Source organism: Dendrobates tinctorius, unplaced genomic scaffold (assembly GCF_039654945.1).
Source record: "Dendrobates tinctorius isolate UK_male_01 unplaced genomic scaffold, ASM3965494v1 ptg000143l, whole genome shotgun sequence".
In the NCBI taxonomy this organism is placed as follows: Eukaryota; Metazoa; Chordata; class Amphibia; order Anura; family Dendrobatidae; genus Dendrobates; species Dendrobates tinctorius.
Window position 1 is genome coordinate 36,230,303 of NW_027361810.1, and position 21,389 is coordinate 36,251,691.

At 43.1% G+C, this 21,389-nt stretch overlaps 1 protein-coding gene across 1 annotated transcript in view; it reads right to left on the reverse strand.

Annotated features, from left to right (window-relative positions):
* SLC38A11 (solute carrier family 38 member 11) overlaps positions 1–13,056 on the reverse strand; it is a 50,139-nt gene extending 37,083 nt beyond the window's left edge. The window contains exons 1-4 of the mRNA XM_073545242.1: positions 12,982–13,056; positions 8,660–8,794; positions 7,156–7,221; positions 1,317–1,423 (exon numbers count right to left, since the gene is read on the reverse strand). Of these exons, the coding sequence (XP_073401343.1) occupies positions 1,317–1,423; positions 7,156–7,221; positions 8,660–8,794; positions 12,982–13,042 (369 nt within the window). The 5' untranslated portion in view covers positions 13,043–13,056. The remainder of the gene's footprint in view (positions 1–1,316; positions 1,424–7,155; positions 7,222–8,659; positions 8,795–12,981) is intronic.
* Positions 13,057–21,389: the final 8,333 nt, after the last annotated feature.

Here is a 21,389-nt window from a genome sequence, read left to right on the forward strand (position 1 = left end):
AGTGGCGTCCACCTGAGTGGCACTGTGCACACGTGATTTAACCCTTGCTGGCATCGCAGTCGCGGGTGCCGAGCGCTAGCAGTCTAGAGGGACTTCAGTCCTGCGGTCTAAGGGCTGAGTTCTGTGACTATACGCTAGCGCTCACACTGCCGAGCTCTGTGAGCAATAACAGGCTACGGCATTTATTATTTGGTGGTTGTGCGGCTCTGAGAGGTAAGAGTCTGCCTCTGTACACATTGGGTGAGGTTAACCCCGTGTGTCCCGTTATTATACCGCCATATAGCGTCCGCCATTACCGAGCAGCAGTTAACACCTCTGCACGGTGGACCCTGGGCTGCGAACGCACCTAAATACCATCTTTATTATTTGATGCGTTCCGCCAGCCCGTAACACCCATAATGCCTGCACGTGACTTTTTTCAGCCAATGAGCAAGGACGTACACTGTGGGCAACGAGATGACATGTGCAGCGTCCGGGGAAAGAGAGAGAGCGAGAGAGAAATTTTGCGCACATTAAAAAAGCGGTCCGGCATGTAGGTGTGTTTACTGTCCTCCACTCACTGCCGACTTTGCTTCCCCATTGAGTTGCATTGGGTTTCGTGTTTCAGTCGGACCTTCGACTTTTCCCAATAGTCAGCCGATTTTGTTCAACTCGACTTTTGAGAAAGTCGGGTTTCATGAAACCCGACTCGACCCTAAAAAAGGCAAAGTCGCTCATCTCTACTTGGGACCATTCTCAATTAAGTCAGAGCTCCATAATAAGGGGACAATTGATTAATATATGCATACATGAAAATATTTTAATACATGCAGACACCTACATTAGTTTTAGTATCAGCCTTAAGGCCGCATGCACATTAGACAAAAGTTGGCCAAAACCACCAATATGGGCAAGATCGACACCAATCTAATGTGTATAGGAGCCCAACTGATGATGTTGGGGGAGGTCAGGGTTCGGAAGTATGAATTTTAACACCTGACCCATTTGTTCTTCAAGGGATAAGCCGCTGTCAAAGCTGTCTGGCACCGGCTTTCTCAGAACATTCATGTGTAAGAAGGAGTCAACAGACACAAATGATGGCCGAACAAGCTATCCGGCACGGACTATCATATGTATGTGGCCAGCTTTGTTCTGTTTTGATCTTTAGTCTAAACCGGGTAGAGATGTAATTAATTCTTGTAACAGGGAGAACTGCAGAGGAACCTTTACTAAGACATATGATCTCTCATGATTAAGCACCTCGAATGCGCACAGTTCATAAAGAATAAAGACTTTCAGAAAGAATCATAGCTCTATAAAAACATGTATATCAATACCTTTCCCAGACGTTGCATGTTTCTGTATAATGCAATAGGAAGAGTAATAACGACCGTGGTGCTCAAGATAGCAAAGCGGCGGTCAGCAAATGTGCTTCCTGGAGTAACTGCACCCAAGAAAAGATGAGAACAGGTTTTATCATTTGTAATATGCAGTTTTTTTTTACTATATACCGTACTTTAAAATGGTATAAAAAGCTAAGAAAACTAACAATATGTGCGAGAATACACACTATAGCTCAGAATAGAAGTCATGACACTGGAGAGGTCGATTTCTCCTACCCAATCCCCTGTACCCTCCCGGGCCCTCTCTTTTACCTTAAATAAGGACAAGTGACAACCATTTTCTTTTGGGTAATAATGGCCACAGCAGCCTATTTATTGATATTCATTGATAATCAAAGACACTTGGTGAGGTCCTCGAAGTTATGCCGGTCTGGTGGTTTTTTCCCAAATGGCACTGCCCTTTTTCCCCAGCCTTACTCCTAGCCGCGTTTTTCTCCGACTCAGAAGCACCATGCACCGAGGTTAGGGGTTGCCGTCTTTACCATGTGATCCCGACGTTCCATCGCCGGGTATCACCCACCAGCTTATGTTACTGTGATCCTGACGTTCCATCGCCAGATATCACCCAAATCTCAAGTTAAGGTGAATCCGACGTTCCATCGCCGGGTATCACCCAAATGTCCAGTTAATGTGAACCCAACGTTCCATCGCCAGGTATCACCCAAACTCACCAGACCACCACCACCTCAAATGAAGGCGATCCATGCATTTAACGAATCCCCAATAATAATCTTACCCAACTTCGAGGACCCACCAACGCCACAACGATAGCACCTTGACCCCCTCAAGTGCTTGAGACCCCACCCTTCGGCAATGCTGTGGCCTTTTCTATGCCATCTTGCAATCCCAACGTCCACAAGTCGGTCCCCACTGCGTTCAAATGCACTCCGTCAGCTAACCAAAATTTTTCGTCCGTATTGTCAAAACTTGCATGGCGTACCGCTACCCCCCCGTTCTGCACCACAAATTTGGATACTACTTTGTTGATTTTTATTCGTGCCTTGTTAATCCTTGTGACGGATCGGGCTTCCCTCCAAAATTTTCTGGGTATCATGTCAGACCATACTATTTTAAAATTTGGGAAAGCCCCCCATATCTGCTTCAAGTCTGTTTTGATGTCCCTAACCAGTGCCTTCCCGGAGCGGACCCCGAGGTCATTACCCTCTACATGCAGGACTAAGATATCTGGCGCTCCATGGCGCCTTACCACCCATTGGAATTCGTGGATCGCCCAACTCCACACCAAACCCCTAAACCCCAACCACCTAATTAAGGCCACGTTCCTTTTGAAACCTAGCTGTCTCCCGTCAGTCCTTTTGTCGGCTGGCTCGTATTGCTCCCCAGTGAACATAAGAGTGTCCTAAAATCCAGATTAGAAGTGGGTCTCGGCCTGTAATGAAACAAACATGAGTTAATCCTTTTGGTTACTGGAGGAGTTGGCCTCCTCGCACTTGTGTGGCCGTACGTAAGACCAGTACCATTGTTATTCCCAACGGCCAATTCTACTTAGTACCTCTGTGCTCAGACCTCCTACAGCTGCCTCCGTGGCAGCTCCAATGCAGAAGGAATGACCTCCATAGCTGTGGGGATTCCTGCCCGCCGCTTCCAGGCACTTTCAAAATACCTTGATGAACTGGTATTTTGATAGGAATGACCCGTCCTCGTGACATAACAAGGGTCCACCCTGTATGGGCCTACTAGCCATAAATACCACAAAGCATTGCCACGGGCACATAATAGAATCTTTTACCTTTCTCAACCGAACCTTCCTAACCTTGCCCCACTGGTCTGTCTTTGACTTTCTGATCCAGAATTCTACCTCATTCTGGTTGGCCGTGATGTCTTCAGCTAAGATGCCCCCACTTTTGCTCCTTCCCGGCGCCACCAATTCTCCTATTCTCATTGCTCCGAAAAAGGCTAACGAGAGCGCCAGCCTAAACAAACCTGTCTCAAATCACGACCTGCAGACTCCTTCTAACTGCTTCCCCAGTATTTCCAGTAACCTGAATGACACCGGCATCCTGCTGTCTAACTGAATCTTTCCCTTACGATAACCTCTGAGCGCCTGCCTTACTAAGAAATTCTTTGTCACGTCGGTTCTGTTTCGAAGTTGAAAACCAAAAGCTAACCCAGAAATTAACTGATTTATCTTAGCTATAGACCACTTACCATCTGCCATTCTCCTAATCCCCATCAATAACACGCCAACCTGCTCCTTGTCGGCTAACCGTTCGCTCCCTTCTCCTAACCATTCCTCCCTAAGCAGCCATGCCCACTGATAAGCTGCTCAAGTGCTGCTAGATAATGATGACCTGATTAATGGCTCGGCAGCCCTTATACCACATTCCAGAGCCCGGGAGGGCATGGTAAGCCCTCTTCTTCCGCTTCCGGGGCCAACTCCCGGAACCGCTCCCACTGGAAATGAGAACGTGCATCAGCTATTCGATTGCATTCACTTGGGACATGTGACGCGGTGAAATGAGCATTGATAGACAAACATGCCAACACCAACTGATGCAACACCCTGATTACTAGGGGGGGGGAGAAGTGGTAATATTATTTATTGCCATCACCACACCCATGTTATCACATTGGGAGCAAATCTTTCTGTTTCTTAGCTTCTTTTCCACAATGACACTGCCTCCAAGATGGGGAAAATCTCCAATAGCGTTATGTTTTTAACTAAGCCCGACCGTACCCTCTCTTCTGGCCACCTTGCCACACACCATTGACCCTGGAAATAGGCCCCAAAACCTTAGCTCCCCGCTGCATCCGTATACAGATCAATGTCCGAATTTCTGCACAAATTATCCATCATCAGAGATCGCCCGTTATATTTGCTCAAAAATGTGCTCCAAACTTCCAAATCTGCTTTGTTTGCGGCTGACAAGCGCACATAGTGATGAGGGGATCTCACACCTGCCGTTGCCCCGGCTAATCTTCTTGAGAAGACTCTACCCATGGGCATAACCCGACATGCAAAATTTAAACTGCCCAGCAAAGACTGCACTTCCCGTAGCCTCAATTTTTGAGTTTCAACGCTCTATCTACTTCATCCTTTAGTGCCCACACCTTATCTTCAGGCAACCGACATTCCCATTTTACCGTATCTATGACTATGCCCAGGAAGGAAATACATGACGTAGGGCAGACTTTTTTTAGGGGCCAGGGGGACCCCGAAGTCCTTAGCTACCCACTCTAGGCTCCCCAAAATAGTATCACACACCTGGGAGTTAGGCGGTCCTACACACCAGAAATCGTCCAAGTAATGGATCAATGACTCCAAACCCGAAATGTCCTTTACTACCCACTCCAGAAACGTGCTAAAATTCTCAAACAATGAACATGACAATGAGCAGCCCATTGGTAAACACCTGTCGACAAAGTATTCCTCTTCCCAAAAACAACCGAGCAATCGCTGACTACTAGGATGTACTGGCAGCAGCCGAAAGGCTGATTCCACGTCCGTTTTTGCCATTAAGACCCCTCTTCCGTATTTCCTAACCCACCGCAAAGCCTCATCGATGGATGCGTAAACCACGGAGCATAATTCTGGGTCGATGCCATCATTAATGGACTTTCCCCATGGGTAGGAAAGGTGATGGATCATGCAAAACTTATTTGGTTCCTTTTTTTGGTACTATCACCAAAGGTGAGACAATTAGATCTTGAACTGGTGGGGACTTAAATGGACCCGCCATTTGGCCTAGCAGCATTTCTTTTTTTAATTTATCTCTCACAACTTCCGAGTGCTGATAGGCCGAACGAAGATTTTTTAAACTTTTTTGTATTTCAAATATCGGGGAAGGAATAATGAAACCGTCTCTGAAGCCTCGTGTTAGTAGGTCTGCTTTTGCTCTGTCGGGATATCTATTTAGATACGGGAGCATTGCGTGTAGCTTGATTGGCGTTTGACCCCTGACCAAAACCCTGTCCTCCTGTCTTTCCGCTGTTCCTGCTAAAACATTTGGCTGCACCGTGATTGGACCAGTTACATGTTGCACACGCGTGCTTGAATCTACAGCCGGGTCCAAACTTGCATTGACTGTCATTAAATTGCCAACACAAACCTGTTTTTTGCGTTCCTCCTCGGGCCTGAAAACTACCTGCCCACTGGCTTCGTGACCCATACCCAGCATGGCCGGAATTACCAGCCCACACCTGAAAGGGGTTTCCATGTCTATGATTATGTGCCATAAACTTCAACCAAAGGCTAATATCCTTCTGATCCCATCTAAATGAAGGACGAATGGCCTTACGCTGGTGAAATTGCTCGTCATAACGTAACCACGCATGCCCACCATATGTCCTGTAGGCCTCCCTAATGGAGTCCAAAAGAGTTGCGAGCAATTTTCAGGCGCTTTCTCCCCTACAACACTCGCCAGAATAGCGAAGGCCTGTAACCAATTCGTAAATGTTTGCGGTATCACCTGCCCTCGCCGGCCTTCCTCTTCATCCTTTTTTGTTCCCCCTTTTCCAAATCTCTCGAACCTCAACTTATCCAAAGGCAAAAGTGAGAAAATATCCACATACTCATCTTTCCAAATTTTGTCCTTAACTTCTTTTTTAAGATGAGCGCCTAAGGGCCCACAGAAACAAATATAAACTTCCCCTCGTGCCCTGTCGTCTGATCGACTATTCTCCTCCTCCCCTAACGGCAATGTTTCGGACTGCCCTATGGCGCTTTCGCTCACACTAGCGCCCCCCCTCTGTGTAGTGTACGGACTAGTCCATGCCGATAGGTGTCCCTATGACACTATTTAATGGTTAGAAAAAGCCAAGACATTTTTAAGAAACCAGCCTTACATTGAGACAACACTAATGGGACTTTATCATGGGGGGAATTTTTGAATTTAGTTTTAATTGTGGTGGCGTGGCCATTATTCGCACAAAATTTATCAGAGTGACTCACAATATTTCATCAATTTTGGCGCATCTTAACCTGTTATTGATTTTCCATTTTTGAACATTCATGTTTTCCTCCTCTTCTTCGAAAAGACAGGAATTTTTTATTACTGTGTTGATATAATCATATTAGGGCTTGTTTTTGACACCATTTATTTTGCCATACAACATACTGAAAAATGGAGAAAAAAAAGTCCAAGTGTGGTTAAATGACCAAAAAACATGATTCTTCTGAAAAAAAAAAATTGGTTTGTGCCACCCTTTTCCGAGACTTCCAGCTTATTAATTGTTTCTGTCAATCGATCTGTGTCAGGGCTTGTTCATTTGTGAGGCTAGCTGCAGTTTTTAGCAATACCAGTTTGGAAAACAGACATTTTTTATGTGTTTATTTTTGTGTGTTTTTTTTTTTAAATTTTCAACTGGGTCAAAAAGGGGGCGATTAATATTTTAAAAATATTTTTTTTTACTTTACTTTTTGAACGTGCGATCATATGATTGCTTCGTTTATGTACTAGAATTCCACAGTATGGCACTATAAAGTTAAAATCTCAGTCTCCTAGGAAGCTTTTGGTCATGATTATATATTCTGGGATGCTTTTGGCTTCATTAGCTTTTTTGTTCAGAAGGTTTTGTTAGAATTTTTCTGCTTTTATTATAAGTTAGAACTAAATGTTATTTTTTTGTAAACGCATAGAAAAGCATAAACACTTAACACGTCACAAGCGAGTGCAGACTTGTGTGAAAAGTTCCTAATTTTTCAACTGTTCTGCAAATAAAATAATATTCCACAGCTTTTTCACATGTGATAGACATCTACCCATAAAATCTCAGGGAGGACATGGCAGCTGTGATATTCAAGGAAGCTCACCTCCTGGGATTCTTTGAAATATTTTTGGCAAGATGTCTCCTGTGATGATATTGTAGCTGATCATTGCTGAAAAATATTGAAGCCCAGCATTAATAGACAAATCAATCTCATAGATCCTTTTAGCCATTCCTAGAGTTTCTTTACAACTCTTGCCACAGATGATCATCAAATAACTAGAGATCAGTAAACCGATTTTCAGGACTCCGATCCAGTGACCAAGTCAGTAGTCCCTGGTGGGTGGACCCTGCAAACCATCTCCTACTTGCCTGAATCCCTGGCCCCTCTTCTGATTTCTAGGTCCAGTCTGATGTCATAATTTCAACATGACATCACACAGGGCTTTCTAATTAGAAGAAGCCCTGGGAATGCAAGAAGGTGAGAAGCAGTTCCCAGGGCTCTCATCCACCAGCCATGAACCACTGACGTGGCTGCTGGACCAGAGTCCAGTGGATCTATTCCCTTATCTTTACAGCTACCCAATTAGCCATTATTGATGATATGTCTTGTCTGTACATAACATAGAGAATGTGGCAACAATGGCAAAGTTTGTTATACATCCTCCTTAATGATTAAGCTGGTACAAATATGTCTCCCACTACCTTATTAACCTTTGCCTGAATTTGGTTAAAAGGTTATTCCAACATATATCTATATACTGTATATATATATATATATATATATATATATATATATAAAGTTGAGTGTATGTGTGTGTGTGTATGTATAAAGCCATGCCCACTCCACATAGCCCCGTCCACTAGCGGCTGGAGAGCAGGGTTCAGAGGGAAAGTGCGGGACACGGTGGAGAGCAGAACTGCGAGGTAGAGAGTGGGAGATGGATGGAGAGCAGGGCTGCAGCGGGATAGAGCAGGACAGCACGTGGAGAGTGGGGCTGTGGAGGGAGAGAGTGGGACTGTGGAGGGAGAGTGGGACATGAATGGAGAGGGGGCTGCAGAGGGAGAGAGCGGGACAGCGGATGGAGAGCGGCGCTGCGGAAGGAGAGAGAGTGATGGCGGGTGGAGAGCAGGGCTGTTAAGGGAGAGAGTGGGACCCACAGTTAGTTACTATGCTCGGGCAACGCCGGGTTCTTCAGCTAGTTATACTATATATTGTATATACAATGAATGAGGTCTTGCTACACACAGCTGTGAGTGGAGAGGTGGCTGGAATTTGCCAATTACATATTGCATAGACATCATGAGATCAAGGTATTGATATTTCATTGATATATTTTTGGGACCCTCAAAGGATATGATTTGAAGGAAAATGGGCAATACTGTAGAAAATGGTCTAGGGGAAGTGCAAGATTTTTTTTTTTTTTAAATATCTTGTACTAATAAAAATGAATAATCATTTCATTTACATAGCGCCCAGGTATTTCGCAACACTTTACAGTTAAAATTGCTTATGATTATAATAATACGATTAGAAATTGACTTAGTTTTCAGATCTTCAAATGTTTTTTTTTTCCAGATCAAATGATTGCAAGCAAAAATAATCATACCAGCAAAGGGATATAAAAACTGCAGCACTGATACCAGCAGATATCCAGGAGATCCAAACGTCCTGCTAACAAGTGCTTGATAAGTGCTAGCGCCCGACATCTCACCTCCCCTAATCAGCAGTATCATAGAATAATCTGGAAAACAGATGGTGAAGCGTAATCTGGTACATATGTACTCTGTACATATACAAGCATTTCGGCACTGTAATATTACTGCATCTTTCGGTCCAGGGAAAATATTTTGCTTACTTTTTTTGTGTAATTAAAAGTTTCCCTTTTTTTTTAAAGCAAAATTCCCATCATCTGAAGCCACTTGCGAATAGTCGGTGGTCTGACTGCAGCCATCACTAAACCTCAAAATGAAGAAGTCACAGCACTAGTTACTTTGGTGCTGCTGATCCTGCACAGTATTTCCCGCAGAGACATCTCCTGCTGCGATAGGAATGACTACACAACCTCATCCTTTGTCCTTGATCATTGTGGGGGGTCATATAAAGTTCCAAGTGATGGCCGTAACGTTACACGTTCACATGTGATGTCAACATGCAAATTAAATAAAGAAATTCAACACAAATCAATTTGCTCATCACTATATAGAAGAATTTTAGGAATTTGCTGAATATGAGAATTCAAACAATTTTCGATTCACTTTGCGGTAGCAATACACATGGGGACACCGATTCCTCCTCTAGGCCTTCCTGGTATTAATATTTTCTATTTCGGAGATTATACATTGCAGTTTTCTGGCAACAAACACTTTTGGCTTCCTTTCTTTATTGTTATCTGCCTTTATCAAATTGCTGGAATAATTGAGGATATAAGTAATATGTATTGATTGATTATTGTTCATCCTTTTGTTGCCTGTTGTTGGGGTTTATTTTAGATTATTACATCCAACCTTATTTTATTTGTCTGTATTTTTAAATGTTTTTCATTGCTTGCCTGTGTCGATTTATTAGTTAATACATTTTACAAATCTATAGCTGGATTATACAAAATAAATAAATAATAACAATCTATACTTATATAGCGCCAACACATTCCGCAGCACTTTACAGTTTAGGCCTGTTTCACACTTCCATTTGTCACCATCAGTCAAAATCCGCCGTTTTGCAAAAAAAAAACGGATCCGCCATTTTTTTTGGCGGATCCGTTTTTTTCCCCATTGATTTGCATTACCGACGGATCTTGACGGATGGCCATACGTTGGATCCATTTTTTTGCGGATCCGTCAATTTTTTTGCGTCCGCCGACATGCCTGGACGGACCATGCAACGTTTTTTTTGCTGCAGGATCCGCATTTTAAAGTGCGCATGCCCGGAGGAATGAAGTCAGCCAGGAATTTAACCCTGAAATCATTTCTGGTGGACAGAAAAAATCTGTTTCAAACACGACAGTCATAAGTAACAACATTAACAAATACAATAATTAAAGCAAAATAAGACAATCACTCTGTATAAAAATACGGTACCACTCCATGAATCAAACAAGGAAAGAATCCTGCACTCTTGATACTGAAAGTAAAAGTAATTTTAATGAGAATCGCAATCCAGAAAAACAAAATGACGTTTCAGTCAACAAGACCTTCTTCAGACTTTGAACACTGTTTTATATAACTGTGTTATACTGCGCTGTGTATTAAAGGATGCCCAGGAGAAAATCACATCTTCTTGCAATATCAAGAGTGCCAGATTCTTTCCACATTTTACAAATCATTGCCTTTAAATAGTAGTGCACTATTTTTCCCCTTGTGCAGCTTTTTTTCTTCTTTATAATGACCTTTTGCACAGATGAGTGTCACCCTTCTTGTGTATTATTACTGTGCCCACCATGTTTGTTTGGGTGCCGGGTAATTGCACATGAGGATACCATATTTGTTATTCCTTAGGTGTCATTTTCTACCACATTTTCTTCCTGGCACATTACTGTTTTTATACATTTGCTGCAACTACCATCTTTTCTTCCTTGGACATTAATATTTTTTACATTTGTAACTTTTTATCATTTTTTTTCTGGCACATTGCTATTTTTTACATGTGGCACTTTTGTCATATTTTTTATATTTGTCACATTTTGCTGTTTTCTTCTTGGCACATTACAATTTTTTTTAATATTTGTCACTTTTTATCATTTTTTTCTTCTTGGCACTTTACAATTTTTTATATTTTTCCTTTTTTGCCATTTTTTTTTTTCCTGGCACATTGCTATTTTTTTTGCATTTGGCACTTTTGCCATGTTTTCTTCTTGACACATAACGATTTCATATATTTAACACTTTTTGCCATGTTTTCTTCTGGCACATTTCTCTTTTTCACTTTGTTACTATTTGCCATGTTTTCCTTCTGGCTTTTTGTCACCTTTTCTTTTTGGCACATTGCTTTTTTTTTTTTACATATGTTTGTTTTTATTTTTTTTGTGATTTTTTTTGGCAGAGTAATTATTTTTACATGATTCATTTGCTCTTTAACTTGAGACTTAACAGCCATTAATTAAAACCCTTTCAACAGAGTAACATTTTTTGTTCCAGTCCCCTTGTCTCCTCTGTCTGTTGCCCTGAGGGTCTACAAATGGAAAGAAGACCGGGATCTGTTCCTCTAACTCATTTATGGCAAGATAATTTCTCTGAGAGATGTTTGTGCAGTATGCCATAGAGCGAGATAGCCTGAGAGCAAAGCTCTGCTCTGAGAAAAGCAGCAAGCAATATCTATGTACAGTACATATTCTAAAATGGGGGAAATTACAGCATGGCCATCATGTTCGAGAGATAAATAAAAATGAGGTGTGGGACCCCCAACTGTCAGCCTTAATTTGGGAGGGAGCCTAGCAGCAAGTGTTCAATTTTTCATCTGCACCACTGCAGCCGTGGCCAAAAGTTTTGAGACTGACTCAAATTCTGGTTTTCACAAAGTTTTGCTGCTTCATTGTTTTTAGATCTTTTAGATAGATGTGTCTATGGTTACTGAAGAACAATTATAAGCATTTCATACGTTTATAAGCTTTATTCACCAATACATCAAGTTTTTGAAAAGTCTCAATATTTACAATGTTGACCCTTATTTTTCCAGAATTCTGACTTTTGCCATGGCAGCTGGATCTCAGCTTCCGGGCAAAATGCTGACTGATGACAACATGTTCTTGTCTAACCCATTCTTGGAGTTTATCATAAATTCTGTATTTTTGTTTTTCCTCCCACTTTTCGAGGATTGACTACAGGTCCCCAATGGGATTGAGATCTGTGGAATTTTTTGGGCCATTGACCCAAAATTGTATTTCTTTTTTTCTCCGAGCCACTTAGTTATCACATTTACCTTGTGACATGATCTCCATCATGATGGAAAAGCATTGGGAATCACAAAAATTGATCCTTGATTGTTGGGAGAAGTTGCTCTTGGAGGATGCTTAGATCCCACTCTTTATTCATGGCAGTGATTTTAGGCAAAATTGTGAGTGAGCTTCATCAGAGAAAATATGGCAGGAGGTTCAGGAATTTGACTTCAGAGGACTGGGGTAAAGTTATTTTCTCTGATAAAGCTCCCTATGTCACGGGGCAAAAGTGATAACTAAGTGGCTTTGAGAAAAACACTTTGAAATTTAGGGTCAATGGGCAGAAAATTCCCCAGATCTCAATTTCATCGAGAACCTGTGGTCAATCTCAAATAAGCAGGAGAACAAACAAAAAAAAAATTGTGATTAGCTCCAAGCCCAGACTGGGTAAGAACGATTTGCCATTGGTTAGGATTTGACCCAGAAACTGTTTTCTAGCTGCCAGGGCAAATATTGTAAAATTCTTAAAAATTAAGAATCAACGCTGTAAATATGGAGACTTTGTATTAACTTGATGTATTTGTCAATAAGAGTAAAATAAAAAAAAAGAAACGCTGATAGTTGTTCTTTAGTAGGCATAGAAACATCTGACTAACAGAATGAAAAACATTGAAGGAGCAAAATTTGCGAAAATTAATATTTGTGTCAGTCTCAAAAGTTTTGGCCATAAATATAGAGGGGATATGAAGCAGCAGCCGCAACAACAGACTTCTCAACTTATAGGCATTCACAACCTCCGCTCAGATTCCTCCTGCTCCTCAGTGGAAGGAAAGTAACACCCAAAACACTGGCGACCTTGCAGAGTTCTAAGGAAAGATAGTCCTGAATTTTAATTCCTTTGGGAACATAAATATTTATGAAAACCGAAATGTTCGGAAATACTGAGAGATTTTAACTAAAAAAAAGGCAGAGTAGGACTGTCAATATAAATTTCCTCCACTGCCAGTAAAAACAGTTATTCATATTTAAGATAAGAAATAAATGACATTTTTACCTACCTGTAACAAAGGCCACTCCAAACAAAAGTAAAATTCCCAATGGCAATCCAGCCAGTTTCATAGAGTAAGGCAAACCTAGTAATATAAAATGCATGCAAGTAGATCGGCATGTTATTGGGTTTTCAAAATTACAGCCAGATGCAAAGAAAAACATCCACATGATGATTTTTGGATGTGTCATTGCTTTTCTAATCCAAATCATAAATTGTAGGTTTTTTTGTGAAATGTTGTAGATTTTGTACAACATTTAACAACAATGTCTAAGGTCAGGCCTTAACTATAAATTTGGTAACAAATTACACCAGCGCAACTTCTTAAACATGTGATAGACTTTGCATTTTTTTATATATACTGTATATGTGTATATATATATATATATATATATACATAGATCCCCAATATGTATATATATATATTATATATGGGGTGTAACTATTGGGTTTCTCAAAAACCAAGTTTCTTAAAGGGCCTCTTAGAGCTACTATCACTTATTAGGGCACAGAATAATAAACGGCCTTTACAGTTTCGAAGACCTGGGACAAATTTTACATTGAGGTTCAGGGGCCTTTTAGGTACCATGGCTGTTAATCCCCTTGGAGTTTTTCTTAAAAAATGCTTTGTATTAAACCAATGAATGAGAATAACTGGATCTCCAGGTGGATGCATATTATTCTATCAGTATAAACTGCATGCGGTAGTAGATGATGTTACCGATCATTCCTGTGCCCAGGATGGCGTTGATTAAGTTGAACCCTGCCCAGAAGACATTACTAGAAAACTTTGTATCCTTCGCATCCTCCTCAATCAGTAACTGTCCATCGTCTACTTCAACCTACAGCAGAAAATGATGGAAAAAGTGTAATAATAACAATATACTAACCTCATTGTAGTAGTCATCATCCCACTAGTAGTCATCGTCATCGTCCGTACCTGTTCCAGCTGGCTGTTTGGTGTCATCTGCACGTTCTTCATTCTTGATGCTTCCGTTTCCCGGTTATTCCTCTCTGTTTTTGGCATCTTGTCCTGTTTCACTCCAGTTTATCATCATATGTGATTCAGCATAGAGGGAGCGGCAGGGATAGAGGTAGAGATGACAGTGGACAGTACTGTTCTATATACTGTGCCTTAAAGGCAATGACTAAAAGGATGAAGGCCAATAAGAAGGATGATTGATGGTCACAGAATCCAGCAGGAAAATATTACTGGGCTCCGATTATTTATAACATGTAACTTAATAAACAGACATGGGAACTTAAAGACATTAGTGGCTACTTAACGTCATAAAACATGTCCTGCCGCTTCCAGCAATGAGGCATTAATAACAAGATGTAAAAATGAGGAGGAACAGCAGAGCTGGGGAGGTCAGTGCACCGGGGCTGAGTTTGTCGTTTTGCATGATGTGCCATTATATCTGATAGTCAGACTTTTCCATTAAAATAAATTGTAATTTCTCCATTTTAACTTAGATTGTCAGACGATAGAAAAATTAAAGAGCCAATCGAGTTTTTTTGGGAGGATAAAGAAATTGAATACCTGGGGATTACTATTACAAACATTATAACATCACTAATTCCGACTAACATTAATAAACTTCTTAAAACAATCTCTTCAGACACCTCTAGGTTTAGACTTATTGATCTATCTTTAATGGGTAAGATTTTGGTGGTTAAATCTTTCATACTACTGAAAATTCTGTACTTGTTTAGAACACTTCCCCTATACTTTCATGTTTCTTTTATTATTAAAGGGAATCTGTCACCCTTTTTTTGGCTTTTCAGCTGCCGGCATAGACATCGGGGGCTTATCTACAGCATTCTGTAATGCTGTAGATAAGCCCCCGATGTAACCTGAAAGAGAAGAAAAACACGTTATATTATACTCACCCAGAGGCGGTCCGGTCTGATGGGTGTCACCGTCCCGTCCGGTGCCTCCCTTCATCATGCGATGACGTCCTCTTCTCCCGTCCTGTAATGGCTCCGGCGCAGGCACATTGCTCTGCCCTGTTGAGGGCAGAGCAGAGTCCTGCAGTGCGCAGGTGTCGGGAGAGGTCTGGCGCCTGCGCACTGCAGAATTCTGCTCTGCCCTCAACAGGGCAGAGCAATGCGCCTGCGCCGGAGCCATTTCAGGATGGGAGAAGAGGACGTCATCGCATGAAGAAGGGAGGCGCCGGACGGGACGGCGACACCCATTGGACCGGACCGCCCACCTCTGTGAGTATAATATAACGTGTTTTTCTTCTCTTTCAGGATACATCAGGGGCTTATCTACAGCATTACAGAATGCTGTAGATAAGCCCCGATGTATATGCCAGCAGCTAATAGGGCAAAAAAGGGTGACAGATTCCCTTTAAAATCCAAAATCTTATAAAATCTTTTATTTGGGAAGGAAAAAGGGCAAGAATCTCTACTGATATTCTTTTTAAACAAAGATGCAATGGAGGCCTTGGACTCCCTAATGTTTGGGCCTATTATCAGACTACGCTTATTAGACATAGTCAACATTGGTTAAGGGAGGATGTTATTCCAGCATGGATCTATTTGGAGTTGGCCCATAACAAAAAGAACTCTTTGCAAGATCTTTTATTAAAATACCTTCTTAATTTTTCTTTAAGGAATCATTCTCATCGAATCTTCAATCCCGTTATTTTAGCGTGGAAAGTTCTTACGAAACCCACAAAGAAATATGACAGAATAACACATATCAAGAGCTTTCCTCTTTCATTATTAGCTACAATTTTTAAATTCACATTACCTAAATGCTGGTTGGATGCCAAAATAAAGAAAGTTGGTGATGCATATAATGGGGAGGATTTTGTTTCATTTAGTGAACTTAAAAATAGGTTTAATCTGTCTTCATCGGAGTTTATTTCTTATACTATTTGGAAAGAGAACATTCAAAAACTAATACATAGCAGGGCAGCTAATTTAAATATTATTTCGTTACTTTTTGGTAATCCTCAGCATAAAACTTTATGGAGTCTTAGAAGTATTTATAACTATTTCAACAAAGATACAGAGTTGACATAGAATACTTATATCAAACGTTGGGAGTCTGATTTCAATATCTCCCTTTCGGAGGATGAATGGGAGCATGCTATCAGGCACTCCTACAACTCAAACATATCTATGTCTTTACAAGAGTCCTTCTACAAAATTCTGCTGAGATGGTACTATGTACCAATGCGATTAGCACACATCAGTAAGGATAATTAACCTCTCTGCTGGAGGAGTTGTGGTTTACCTGGAAACCTACTCCATATATTTTGGAGTTGTCCTAAAATAAGGAATCTGTGGAAGGAGGTTATACAACATATTAAAACTTTAACTAATAGTAATATCAAAATTACCCCGCACATGGCATTGCTTTCATTGAATCTCGAAAGTTTTGACCCTTCCATAAAAACAGTTATTATACACATTTTTCTCGTAACTGAGAAATTGTTGGCTTCTTGGTGGAAGAAGTTAGAGGCACCGAAATTTTTGGATATTCTAGACAGTTTATGCCAACACAGCCATTTGGAACCCAAGTTTGCTATTGATAACAACTTTCTTAATAAATATCATAACAAGTGGCATAAGTGGAATTTGAAGTTTTTAGAAGACTAATATTTGGGATGATTGGGTTCTGAGATATTCTTTCAGTTGCTAGGTTAGGCTGGTTAAATATGTAATATTTATTCATGTAATTGTTACATTTTTAGGTTACTACTAGTGTTGAGTGATACCTTCCGATATCGGGAAATATCGGATTGAATCGGACCGATACCCCAAAAATATCGGGTATCGCCGATTCCGATACCGGAAACCCATGCAAGTCAATGGGACACAAATATCGGAATGAAAATAAACCCTTTCTTTCCTTGCACATCCAGTTCGGGAGGGGGAAGAGTGTGGGCGGTGCGTGGGCGGAGACTGTGCGTGTGTGTGTGCGGGCGGGGTCTGTACGGGCCTGCCGGGGGTCTGTGCGGGCCTGCCGGGGGTCTGTGCGGGCCTGCCGGGGTCTGTGCGGGCCTGCAGGGGGTCTGTGCGGGCCTGCTGGGGGTCGTGTGTGTGTGCAGGCATCGTCCGATGGGACTACAAGTCCCATCGGGCTATGCCTGCTACAATGACAGTGATTGACACATTAGCCAATGATGGGACAGTTGTAGTCCCATCATCCGGCTAATGTGTTGAATGTAAAAAAAACCAAACATACATACTACATACATACTGCATATATACAACATTCATACAACATACATACATACTACATACTACATTCATACAACATACATACTACATACTACATATATACTACATTCATACAGCATACAACATACTACATACATACAACATGCATACTACATACATACATTCATACATATAGACATACAGTACATATAACATAGAGTACATACTCACCATCAGTTGTCACTTTGATCCCCGAAGCCAGTGTCATTTGTAAAAAATATTAAAATAACAAACAACCAATATACTCCCTGATCCGCAGAAATCCACGAGTGTCCCACGACGATCTCCCGTGGAGAACAGCAGCATCAGCTGATGCGACCGCTCTCTAGAGGCTCCCGGAATACAATGACGGGAGGTAGGTATCCTTCTGCACTGTATTCCTCCGCCACTGTAAAAAAATAGTCCCTAGTCTCACTTTTGGCATTGCTGTGTGAGAAAGTTCCGACGCAGCTTTTGCCATAAAGTGAGACCAGTGAACTATAGTAACCTCTCAGTGATGCACTGCAGGAGATCGTCGTGGGACACTCGTGGATTTCTGTGGATCAGGGAGTATATTGGTTGTTATTTTAATATTTTTTACAGATGAGACTGGCTTCGGGGATCAAAGTGACAAGTGATGGTGAGTACAGTATGTAGTATGTAAGTAGTATGTATGTTTTTTTTTTACATTCAACACATTAGCCGGATGATGGGACTACTACTTTCCCATCATTGGCTAATGTGTCAATCACTGTCATTGTAGCAGGCATAGCCCGATGGGACTTGTAGTCCCATCGGACGATGCCTGCACACACACACAACCCCCGGCAGCCCGCACAGACCCCCGGCAGGCCTGCACAGACCCCTGGCAGGCCCACACAGACCCTCGGCAGGCCCGCACAGACCGCGCATCATGATGACATCATTTAAGCAGTCAATCACAGCCATGCCTTTAGTTAACATGGCTAACATGCCTAACAAGATGTGCCCACACTTCTTAGGATCCTCAACTGGCTCATTGCATTATGGGAACTTCCGATTCCGGTATTCGATATTGTAAAAATATCGGAACTTAGTATCGGAACTCTGATACAGTGAATATCGGCCGATACCCGATATTTGCTGTATCGGAATGCTCAACACTAGTTACTACATTTTAACTTCAAAATTTTTTTCTCTGTTTTTCTCTTCCTGTAAAATATCAAATCTGACTAGATGTTCTTTCTCTAGTCACCTTCCACAACAGCCACCTCCTTGGAGGTTGTCTCCCCGCCCTAATAGGGGACAGGAACACAAAGAGGTTAAATAACCCTCCCCTTCCTGCTACCTCAGTGTTTTTTCTGTCCCCTATCAGGGCATGAAGAGGTCACAAGGGGCTGCCATGGCCAGCGAGCGGAGCCCCTATGTACTCATGAATCTGGGCAGCCGAGGTCGGGGGGGTTCGCCTCTCCTCGTGCTGCTCCCATCTCCACCGTCGGTGTGAATCGGGACGTTGACCGCCCCTCCCGCGCCCTCCGGGGTAAAGCGGGGCGGTATGGTGCCTGCCGGGGTCCTGCACAGCTCCCCGGCTTCCTTCTTCCTCCCAGCACTGCATTGGAGCTGCGCGCGTCAGAGGGGGTGGGCAATCGACCGGAAGTAGCAGTGACGCGCACTTCCGATTTGTGGCTCCCGGCGTCCTGTGAGGGGGAAACGCGCGCCGGCACCCGGGGGACCCGGGAAAGGAGTCCAATGGCAGCAGGGGTCGAGCGATGTTCCTCCCCAGGGACGGGAGAAAGGAGGAGCACCCAGCAAATGAAGCCAGCAACACCCACAAAAGGGTGCCGCAGCTCCAGGTAAGCGCAGTGTGTCTGTGGTGTGTGCAGACATGGATGGTGAGAAGCCCTCGACTGCAGCATCTGCGGAGCCCAGCGTTCCCCCTCCTACAGTGAGTAGCAGGGCCGGTCCCTTGCCTGTCAAAAAGTTGGTCGCACAGGTCTGAGTAGGCCTTCTCTTCTTGCAGGAAGACAAGGCCTCTACCCCTAGAAACCCCCGCAAGTGTAGTATATGTGGTGCCAGGTTTCCTTCTGACTACAAAAAGAAGTTATGCCAACCTTGTACGCAAAATATCCTGCGTACCGAGCAACCCTCCCTGTTTGACAGCATAAAAACTCTCATTAGGCAGGAGGTTCAGATCTCCATGGCAGCCCAGACCCCAGTGGCCCAGGGCCCTACCCAAAAAAAGAGGAAAAGGGCACCTATGGGACCCGACTCAGACTCGGGAGAAATCTGTTTCTCAGGATCGGAGGATATTTGGGAAAATGAGGGCTCCACGACCACCTCCAGTCATGATGCGAAAAAAATTTATTTCTCCTCTGAGGATATGGAGGAGTTAGTCTCCATGGTAAGAAGTACCATGGGAGTGGAGGAGGAGGTCAAGCTCTCAGTCCAGGATGAGATGTTTGGAGGGTTGAAACCCAGAGGTAGGAAGGGTTACCCAGTTCATGAGGTGATACAGGACCTAATAGCTCAGGAGTGGTCCTCCCCTGAGAAGGCACTCACGGTGCCCTCGTAGCTAAAAAATCGGTTTCCCCTAGAGGGTGATAGTTCTATTTGGGAGATCCCTAAGATAGACGTCCAAGTGTCTAAAGTCACTAAGAAGACGTCCTTGCCCTTTGAGGATGCTTCCCAGTTGAAGGATCCGATGGATCGCAAAATAGAAAGCCACCTTATAAAGTCCTGGGAAGCTTCTACGAACCTGCTCAAAGCGAATATTGCATCCACCTGCGTAGCCAGATCTTTGTTTTTCTGGCAATGTACGTTGGAAGACCATCTACCGGGGGGTACCCCAAGAGAGGAAATCTTTGACTCCCTGTCAATCCTCCAAAAAGCAACAGGTTATTTAGCTGATGCTTCAGGAGAAATGGTACGGGTGGCAGCAAGGTCCCTAGTCCTTTCAAACTCGGCCAGGAGAGCGTTGTGGCTGAAGTCATCGGGTGGCGACATCACCTCCAAGATGAAACTCTGTGCCATCCCCTTCCAGGGGCACCACGTATTCGGGCCTGTCCTGGATGATATCCTTGAGAAGGCTTCCGACAAGAATAAGTCACTGCTGGAACAGAAATCCACCAAAAGGTGGTTTTTTCGTCCCTCAAGAGAACAGACCTCTCAGAAGGCATTCAGAGGGAAGGGCAAGGCGGGTCGATGGAGCTACCCGAAAGGGGGTAAAGGAAGATACATCCTTGTGCCCCAACAGCAGCAGCCCCCGGAGAAGCAGTGACTCCTGGGTCGGAGGTCGACTCACACAGTTTCTCGCCCAATGGCAGGCCACGATCTCGAACCAGTGGGTCCTGCACACTATACAATTTGGGCTGAAACTGGAGTTCGAGCACCCCCCCACATGCCCTAAGAATTACCCCGGCACAGTCCCCAAGTCTGCAAAAAGTCCTGTGGCTTCAAATAGAAGAGCTGCTACTGGAAGGAGTGGTCTCGTATGTACCTCCAGAAGAGGTGGGCAGAGGACATTACTCTCGCCTGTTCTTGATAAAGAAACCCTCAGGAAAGCACAGGCTCATCATAAACCTGAAGCCCCTGAACCACTTCATCAAGTACCGAAGGTTCAAGATGGAGTCGGTGAAATCAGCGATCCCTCTTATTGGACGAGGCTGGCAGAAGGCTACAATAGATCTAAGGGACGCGTATTACCACTTTCCCATTCATCCAGGTCACCTGAAGATCCTGAGGTTTGCGGTCTCCCACGACCAAGGAATCAGCCACTTCCAGTTCAATGCCATGCCGTTTGGAGTATCCCAGGCACCAAGGGTGTTCACGAAGATCATGAAAGAAGCAATGATCTCCATTCGGCTTCAGGGGATATGCATTGTGCCATATCTAGACGATCTGCGCACCGTCGCTCCATTGGTAACCCGGCTGAACCAGGACGTATCAAGAACCCTACAGATACTCGAAACCCTAGGGTGGATACCGAATCTCCAGAAGTTGGCACTCTATCCTTCCCCGAGGAAAAAATTCCTGGGGATCCTCTTGGATTTAGAGAAGAGGACGTCCTTTCTCTCCGAGGGAATAATAATAAAGTAACTTGGCACTCAACTGAATTGTCCTTTTTAAGTGAAGTTTTTATTTATGTGCAGTCCTACAAAAAGACGTTTCGGCCTACACTTGGCCTTCGTCAGTCCCACTGCTGTCTATATAGTATGAACAAAT